Below are 9,547 nucleotides of genomic sequence, written 5' to 3' on the forward strand. Positions count from 1 at the left end.
GTGCCATATTTTAACATTGTATCACTAATTTAACACTACATGGAGATGCTCTTAATGGTGATAGTAAAAATAATAAAATGATAACAAAGGCATAAAAGTATATAGACAAATAGTTATTTAATGCTAATGCAATATATTGGCACCATGAGAAACTAATTTTAAAGTGAGCTATAATTTATTACTACATTACTAATTTGACATTACATGCTCTTAAGTACGCGCCCATATTTTTTATTAAAATTTACCAAAAGACATAAGCAAAAGGAAGAGAAATCAACCTGGGCGAATAAGACAAACCGAATAAAAGGGAATGGTATAAATTTCATGTTGGGCAACAAAACCCAAAACCCAAAGTTATAATTCTGTGGCATATATTTTCTATTTTGTATGCAGCAATTGTTCTCTTCCACGGAGGGCAAAATCAAAAACAAAAAAACAAAACCAGAAACAAAAATGGTACCTATGGTGTAACACTATACTGTTGGTCAAAAAATCTTATGCTATAAAAGCAACAAGAACAAGAATTAGAGTGGAAGCGAGGAACAGCTGAGTTTTGGTTTGGCTAAACAAGTGCGCTGTGAGTCAAAGAACCTATCAGTTTTCTGGACGCGTATGTGGACGGGTATCGACTATATCTCGGCAAAAGAATTATTAACAAAAAGAAATTAGGAGAGATTTAAGGCTATTTGCTGAAGAAGAGTTTTTTTCTGAGATGCATTAATGATGCCTTTGCACTCGGCATCTAATAACACCTCTGTCATAATTGCAGCAGCATGTCCTCGTGGCTCCTCTGAGGCCCTCCTCAACATGAATACCTGCACATCTCATAATCAAAAACCACCATGACTTTCTTCCAATTTCAAAGAAAGGAAAGAAATAATGTCCCTAACAAAGAATATATTAATACACTGGCAGACGAGCAACACCAATACAAAAATTGTCAGTGAAAATAAAATAACAATAGAATGTGTTGTGTATGCATATTTTGCTTCTAAATTAGATGTATGAAGTGTTAGCAACGTTCACTGTGCGAAGCATAATAAAGCACCTACTATAGACATCCCAACCCCATGTGTAGGAGAAACCAAGTTAGTCATAACTACACATGCAAGTAACAAGAGAACGTGAATTGACAGCAGGTGCGAAGGAACCAAGAGCTAATTGTGTAATTTTGAAGCATGGACCTCAAACACATTGCTTTATCAGTTTCCAAGGAGTCTCAGGAGGTGTTGGGAAAACAAAACTTAAAAATGAATTTTTCACAACTTTCCTTTGAACAAATCGAAAAAGAGAAGTAAATTAAAAAGCTTCAGAATAGCCTATTCACACGAAAACAAAAACAAATCCATAACTAACCTTAGAACAAATCGGAAAAGAGACAAAAAGAAAGTAAATTAAAGGCGTCAAAATGATCATTTAAAAAATATCACTATGTGCAACAAAAAAGAAAGAATTACCTGCCCATGATGTGTTATTTCTAGACATCCAGGTTGTTGTATAAATGGTTCGCCATCTATTTGAACTGGAAACGGACTGGAAGCATGAATCCTTATGACTTTCCCTTGGGCTAGCCTCCTGGCATGTGAAAGTCCAACCTGTACAATAAGATGCATAAGTAACAAAACTTATAACATATTTATCTTGTAGAGAGCAAATAAAGAAAAAAAATACTTTCAGCATTAAAGTTATTATTTCTAAACATAAGACATAGACATCCAAGTAATCGAAGGGTCATTTAGCTTCTTTTCAACTTTTCTTCCAAACTAAAGGCCTGAGGAAGTCAGAAGCATGACTTCTTTTTAACAACTAAAATCTAAAATTTTGCATTCTAAAACTTTTATAAACCTGGGGGAATCATGCTGTAAGTAATACATGGAAAGCAAGCAACAATATCGCTCAGTTCTAATTTAACCAGGCAAAAAAAAAAAAAAACAAGGCTACCCAAGTATTAAAACTATTTTTTTTTTTTTAAAAAATACACTTTTATTAATCTTGGAGGTGATACAAGGATTTGTGGTAAAAAAAAAGTATTACAAACAAGTAGCGAAAAAGGATTAGAATTTTACAAGAAACAATTTCAATCCCTACACAAATCAGAAAACAATACACCTCCAGGGTCTCATTGGTTACGCATGATTGGATAGACTTAATGCATTAGATTGGTGTGTATTAAATAAGTAAGACGGATATATTTAGTACTATTTTGAGTTCGGTGTTGTATTGGAAAGATAAATATAATAACTTATATAAATTAATTTTAAAATATTACATTATTCATATATTAATATTTTAGTTTACCTTTTAATTAATTTAAATTAAAAATTATATGGGAGTCAATTTGTAATTAAAGTTGCATTGGAATTAGTAAGTGGGGTCCATCACTTTTGAGGATTGAAAAAATAATCTCACTTTTACTTGGGATAAATAACACCAACAAATAGAATTATTTTTTGAGGTTTAATTATTCATCTTAGGCCCAAGTAAGGACAAATAACTTAACCCAATTCCTAGTTCCATGCACCAATAGGACCCCCTAGTTCAAGAGCAAGACCATACCAGTTCTCTATTACTTACTTTGAATTCAATATATTGTAGTGAATTTCGGAGACTTATCAATGCTAAGTGGCTTACGTTATTATTTTCATACAACAAAAACTAATATTTTTTTTGTTTACAGTTTTTCTTTTTTTACCATGAAAAAACATTAAAAAAAAGAACATAAACCTACTAGTGTATGTACATAATTTTATATCAATTCAAAGGTCATACAAATCTTTCTAATAGGTATAAGTATAAAAAAACCTGTATACAAATATTGCTACATAAATATAAATATCCATATTTGTCATAACAAGGAACTCCCGATGGAAAAAAAAAAAGATTTACAAACCAAGCAATTACACAATAGAGATGCATGTAAATTGAAAAACAAACATGCTGACACACACACACAAGATTGGAGGGTTTGGCTTAGTGATACTTCAGATGTTTTTACTTGCAAATCAACTCGAGGGACTGAAGGATCAGTCTTAGCCACTACATGTTTCTGGTTTCAAGTATACTCTGAAGAGTCCAATTCCATCAAAAGTTAAGGTGTTTATTTGATTACTTCTATGGGAAGGAGTAAGCATTCATGAAGTTTTGAAAAAAAAAACCTTATTTTTCTGTGGCTTGCGTGCGGTATATTGTGCAAGAGTGGTGAAACTTTGGATCACTTGTTTTTGGTAGTTTAAATGATTTAAGGTGCAACGGGTGGTTCCATAACAATGTTCAGAGCTTTCGTTTTCTTTTATCTCAAGAGATAAAACGAAACAAAAGCTGTGGAGTATAGCTACAATGGCTATTTGTTGGGTAATCTGGCTAGAACTGAACAGAAGACTTCTTGAAAATATTAATAATTGTCCCGGAAATCTACGCGATAAAGTTAAATATTAGATAGCTATTTCATTGTTCAATGTGAAATATCTCAAAAGAATTTTATTTGTTGATTTAGCTTGAGATTGGAGTTTTTTGTTGCAAATTTCTATGGTCTGATTTTCTATATCATACTTATTTTATCACATATTAATACAAATTAAGTTTTATGTAAATATATATACATATAAGAGCTTTTAATTATTAAATCTCTATGGTAGTCACATTTTACAAAAAATATTGTTTTCATATGCTGAGTTGGTATAATTCATTAAATATTTTTGGTCAACTACCAAATTGATCGCAATTATTAGATAAAGATTTAACAGTTAAAACATATATAATCATCTATTTATGGATAAACACTGATGTAATCATTAAGAACTAACTCATCTATATAATATATTATATATAAAATTTCATGTACCTGAAGTTTGCCAAGGTGCCATGCACCACAAACACATACAACCTCAAGCACTTTATCATGCATGGACTGAAGACTAAAATCATCATCATGCTCAAAGTCATTTTGCCAAAGATCTACACCGCCCATGTAGCTGCCAATATTGAGCACAATTAAACCCTCTGAATCCTAGGTGAGGAAAAAAAATAGAAACATCAGCATTTTACAAGCAAGTAACAACTGCAAAAAGTATTTTATGCTAAATGTTAACCTTTGGAATATCGATGTCTTTCCCATCAACTTCAAGCCAAACTTGCCATGGTAAGTCAGCACAAGTTCTGTCCATTATATCCCTTGCACCTTCTTTGGCATATCTTAATTTATTTACAAACTGTGGAAAAAGGAAGTTATATGTCAACATGACTATAAATCTAGATCAGTTACCACTATCAGCAGTTCTCCTCATTACAAATTCAATATCATTCTTACGTATTGCTTGGTAATGGTGAGTAAAGATGACACAAATACAACAAGCTTATTTAATCTGCTGTTCTGCCACCTACTTTGTAAGATCCAAGGGAAGATCCAAAGTCATAACTCTTTGCAAGAAAAACATATCCAGTATGTAGATCAACCACTTCACAGCACTTCTATCGTTTGTTTATTTTCTTAAAAAAAATTAGTTATATGATAACTTTTACGTTGAGAATTCAAACAAACTACTCGAGTAAATCAGAACTGGGGGCACCAGAATGAACAATCTTAACAAAAGATACGACAAAAACTTAAAACAGGAAACAAAACCAATAATCATGTGACAAAGGTAAACAAGGCATGGAAAAATATAGTTACCTGACTACAAAACTTCTCAGGATTTATTTCCCGAGTCATATGAAATTCATATGCAACCTTTGCATCGCAACCAATACCTAAAAAATAAATACATAGCAATGTCAAGCAGATTGCACAAACAATAATTAGAAATAAAACATTCAAACATGAAACATGTACCTAAATAGTTCATCATGAACTTGGACTGCACTTTATTTGGTTCAGCTTCTGTACTTTCTTCGCTAATATTTACTTTCCAGCGATCTAGCATTGTAACAGCTGCATTGCAGATGTCATGTAAAAGCATGGATAAGCCACCCTGTGCATCAATCATAGAAAAGCCTCCTCCCCATTGCAGAACTCTTGACAAATCATTTCCTGTTCCAAGTGGAAGAATAGCAACAGGTGGAGGTGACTCAAAATTGTGCTTTTCAATTGCATCAAGGACCCATGCAACAGTGCCATCTCCACCGCAGACTAGAACTCTAAAATACTGTACATTCCTAAACAACTCCAAACCAATCTCAGGTCCATGAGAAGAACTCAGTTCAAAAACCTGAAAGGGATAAAACTAATAAATTAATTATAACAAAAAATTCTTGACTAATAGTCTACTACAATAATACTTCTAACAACTTATTTATTTAAGTTGTATATAACTTACTAAGAAAATATTGAATTACAGTCACTATGGATAGCACAGAAATTTGCATTTGAAGTGTACAGCCCTACAGAAATAAAAATGTAATCTTGCTGCATTCTTGTCTTATCAAACTAATTTAAGAAAAAGAGTGTGTTCTTTGCTTCTACACTTGCAGAGATTCAAAAGATTAAGACGGAAAATTAAACACAATGTCTAACATTAAATCACCGACTAGCCAAGACAGATGAATAAATTTCTTACCCAAGAATTGCAGATATTCCAAAGACTAGATTCAAAAATATCAAAACTAACAAATGTAAAAGGGGAAAACTAAATAAATAGACAAACTCCATTTCCTATCATTAAATTCTCATAGATCAGTAGCAGCTAACAAGCAAGACAGGCTTACAGTTTGATTCTTTAACAGGTTAGCACCCAACATGCACAGAAACAAACAAGAAAGGAAGATAGACCAATTTACTACGAAGAAAACATCAAAGATCAAGCTTAAAGCTTTTGCTTATCCAAAAAAACCACAAAATCCATTTTGTAATAAGAATGAGATCCTCTTCTCTTTAGTGCAGAAAAGCAAACTTGCAACTGAAAGTAAATGTACAACCCAGCACACTCTAACACCTATGATACATCAAACAAGACATACATAGTCTACTTTTTGCTCATTTCCAACAATATCATTAGAGTATTATAACTTACAAAGCATCAAAATAATAAGAGAATATCATAATTACCTGCACAGGATTCAACAATACGTTCAGCCTCCTCCTCAGGGAAGACCCATGTTGACCACCACTCCTAGAATTAATAAAAACCAAAAGAGGTCTAGCATCCTGAGGTAAATCAACCAATGTATACTTCTTTATCTGGCTAGTAATTCCATAATTCTTTTTCATCATTAATCCATTACGGATACCCTTTGTACCGTGTATCTTCCCATCCTTCTTTATGCTGTTAATATTTTTCTCACTACGAGACTTCTTCAGACCGGTAATCCCATTTATCAAATATTCCAGAGCTGTACCATTAGTCAAGGCATCCTGGACCTTAACATTATTAACTGAGTGACTACCTACATGTTTAACACGGTGTTGCCTTCTTCTAAACTGACCATATAAAGAAGAGGCAAGAGAATCCTCACTAGTAGAGCTTGGCAATCCACTTTTACTGTAACTATCAATTTCTTTCACACAAAGAGGAGAAAGAATTATCCTTCTAAGAGGACCCAAATCACAGACATTACCAGATTCTTTTGACATTTTAGTGTAACATTTTACGTGTATGAGACGTTGACACCATAAACAATGCCAGGTGGGAGAAGCATCAAGAAAAGGAACACCACATGGTTCATCACAGTGAAAACAGAAAGCAGACATTTCAGGATTATCATCCACATTAACCCACCTTTCTGACCATTGATGTTGAACATGACTAAAACCTGCTTGTGCCACACACTTACAGTCCTTCACTGCCGACTGAGAACAATAGAAATGGGCTGCTACACCACAAACAGCGCAACGATGGACAGGAGTGATTGATAGGGCTTTTGTACCAATGTTTTGTGGGGACACTAGGGAAGACAAGCAAACACAGCATGTAGATGGCTGCTCATCATATGTATAATCTTCGATCCATACATGATGTGAAAAGGGAACTTTAAGCTTCTTCCAAACTTGCTTCTTAGCTCTTGCAGCAGCTTTGACCCAATTAAGAGATGTTCTTCTCTGCCATTTAAGAAATGCAAAGATGATAACTAAAAGCCCAAATGATCCAGTGACCAGCCATCCAAGAAAAGATGGACTGTAAACCTCGGATCTCATCAGAAACCATATAATTGACATCCCATCTGTCATTTTCTTTCTAAATTTTCACTTTTAAGACTCATGTGCCTTCAAGAAGACAAACTTGATGATATCAGACACCATAACCTGATTATCCATGAGAAACATTAAAATAGAACACGATATAAAGAATAAAAAGGATAAATAAATTATTATATAGTAAGGCTTGGCAAGCTATGCACTAGCAGACTCAGATAATCCTGCCTATAATAAATTCTAAGATATTACAAAGTGACAGAGTAACAACCAGCAGGGACCAAAGAGAAATGAAAGAAGAACAGAAAAGAATATACTAACAGGGAAAATGTTACTCAGTTTCCTCTATTATGAAGCCAACAAGTCACTTAAAAAAGGAAACAATAAGGGGCAATTTGTGTATTAAATCCAATATGAATTATAAACTCAAGAAAATGCTATATTTTTTTTAAGAAAAAAATAACAGTGTGTAATTAACATAACACAATCATGGCAGGAACATTGATAGTTAAACAAATTAAGCGATCTAAACAATAGGAAAAAAATTCAGGACCCTAACATGAAAAACAGTGCACAAAAACAACAGAGAAGATAGGAAATTAAAGCACAATTGGAACTCTGAAGCTCAAGTAAGCTTTCAAATAAATCAACGATGAAAACAAACACAGAGAACGGGCAAAACCAATCCTCAAATAAACAGTCTTATCTCCATGAAAGCCCTAATATATCCTTTTCAATTAGAATAACGTATCAAAAAAGAAAAAATCATGAAAAACAAACAAAGCTAATAATTCCAACTTTACATTGACGTAGAAGTTCCATATTTGATCGGTTCATCAACCAGTGGGACGATCCGAATTGAGTGAGTCGTGAAATCGAAAACCCTAAGAAAAATTCAAGGGAAAAAGGAAAACAACCTTCGGTCTGGATCTGGAGCTGGAGCTTTTGATCGGGAGATTTGAGAATGGCGGTGGATCGAGTGAAAACGTCCGAAAATTTATGAGAAAAAGGGAAATAAAAATCTGAAATATGAATGGAATTGGAATATATGTGTATTTATATATGTATATGAAGAAAATGAAAAAGAAAAAGGAGGACGGAAAGAAGAAAAGCAGAAAGAAAAGGGCGGGATTTTGCTTGTGCATCAAACACGGCGAATACAGACGGAGATGTACGAGTCTCTTATACGTGTTGAGAACGTGTAATGAAGTTACGAAAATGCCCTTGAGAAATCGTTAGATTAGAGAGAGATTCTGGTCTAGTTTGGACTTATCGATCCGGCGACAGTGGAGATTCTCTTCCCTTTCTCCTTTTCTTGTGCAGATTCTATTAACGACATTCTCATCCCATCTCACTAAAACTAAAAGTTCTACTTTTTAACACTATTCCAATTAATTTCTTCCTATATTTTACTGTCAGATGCTTCCAGATTATTTAATCTATTTTCACACCAGACTAGTTAATTTAATATACTGTACATGAATGCATAAATCTTTCCAAAAGAGATAATAAATCAAATTATGGCGAATTCTCGTGTTCATGGGTATTACATTGGTAACAGTGTAACAACTTCATGTTATCGGTTGACTCCATAAATTTGGGTTGGTGATTTCTTATAAAGAATGCAATTTGACTGAAATTCTATATTATACTAAAATGAAATTCTATAAGCCTCTCGTTTTCTTTATTATTATTATTATTATTATTTCCTTGGATCCTCATTTATTGTAAAAATTAATTATTTATAAATTTGTAAATTATATATATTGTCCCCTTGGTGGTATGTATTGTCCCCCTCCACGTTGGTATTGTTGGTCCCTCTCTCTGCGGTTGCTCGACACTATTTTTTCTTAGAGATCCCAAATAACTTGTTCTCTACTAAATTGTAATATATTTGATTAGGAAATTTGATTTTTAATGCATTAAGTGACACTATATTTAAAAAATACACTATCACTATATGACTCTCGTTTCGGTGCTACTAATGACCTTACTACCCAAAATACCCCTGGCATTTTTTCTCACAGACTCTCCATATTCTCTCCCAAAGTCTCGAAGCAAGCAAACTTTGTAATACTTAAACCCGATTGAATCCGTCAGAACTCAACCATTGTCTTCTACGACCACGAACAAGGGCTCCCAAAGTGTCGGAGTTGACGATCAGAGAAGGGGAAGGAGAAAACGTCGAGCAAGCCGACCAAACTTTTAGGAAACAACCCCAAAGAAAGTGAAGGTGAGGGATTTCGTTTTTAATCTGCAATATGTGTATGTGCCTGGTTTTTTTTGTTGATTTTTGTTCATAGGATAGATCGGGGCTGGGGAATGAAGAAATCTGGGTTATTTTCAAGATTTTTTATGCACCTCGATAGGACTCGATAGTATATGCTAGGGTCTGGATTTGACTGTGCCTCGATAGGCCTCGAT

The 9,547-nt window shown here is 33.7% G+C and overlaps 1 protein-coding gene across 3 annotated transcripts; it reads right to left on the bottom strand.

Moving 5' to 3' along the window:
• Window positions 1–287: 287 nt before the first annotated feature.
• Window positions 288–8,412, bottom strand: LOC133800506 (diacylglycerol kinase 2). Of its 3 annotated transcripts, none has more exons than XM_062238492.1 (8): window positions 7,927–8,398; window positions 6,041–7,234; window positions 4,829–5,204; window positions 4,670–4,746; window positions 4,089–4,208; window positions 3,842–4,006; window positions 1,458–1,595; window positions 288–815 (listed from the first exon to the last, which is right to left on the bottom strand). In XM_062238492.1, the coding sequence occupies exons 2-8, from the start codon at window positions 7,157–7,159 to the stop codon at window positions 666–668; spliced, it is 2,145 nt and encodes a 714-aa protein (XP_062094476.1). In that variant the 5' UTR covers window positions 7,160–7,234; window positions 7,927–8,398; the 3' UTR covers window positions 288–665. The 3 variants fall into 3 exon arrangements, 2 of the variants coding, with proteins under 2 accessions (XP_062094476.1, XP_062094482.1); XM_062238498.1 differs by having other exon boundaries at window positions 8,041–8,397; XR_009876504.1 differs by lacking the exon at window positions 288–815 and having other exon boundaries at window positions 1,459–1,595; window positions 3,842–3,971; window positions 7,927–8,412.
• Window positions 8,413–9,547: the final 1,135 nt, after the last annotated feature.

Source organism: Humulus lupulus, chromosome 1 (assembly GCF_963169125.1).
Source record: "Humulus lupulus chromosome 1, drHumLupu1.1, whole genome shotgun sequence".
NCBI lineage: Eukaryota > Viridiplantae > Streptophyta > Magnoliopsida > Rosales > Cannabaceae > Humulus > Humulus lupulus.

Bases quoted from the DNA above. Each gene is read 5' to 3' on its own strand.
- LOC133800506 (XM_062238492.1), bottom strand. From the start codon at position 7,159: ATGACAGATGGGATGTCAATTATATGGTTTCTGATGAGATCCGAGGTT. The intron at 5,205-6,040 runs GTAATTATGATA...TATCCCTTTCAG, and splicing joins TATTGTTGAATCCTGTGCAG to GTTTTTGAACTGAGTTCTTC. The intron at 4,007-4,088 runs GTTAACATTTAG...TTCCTCACCTAG, and splicing joins AAGACATCGATATTCCAAAG to GATTCAGAGGGTTTAATTGT.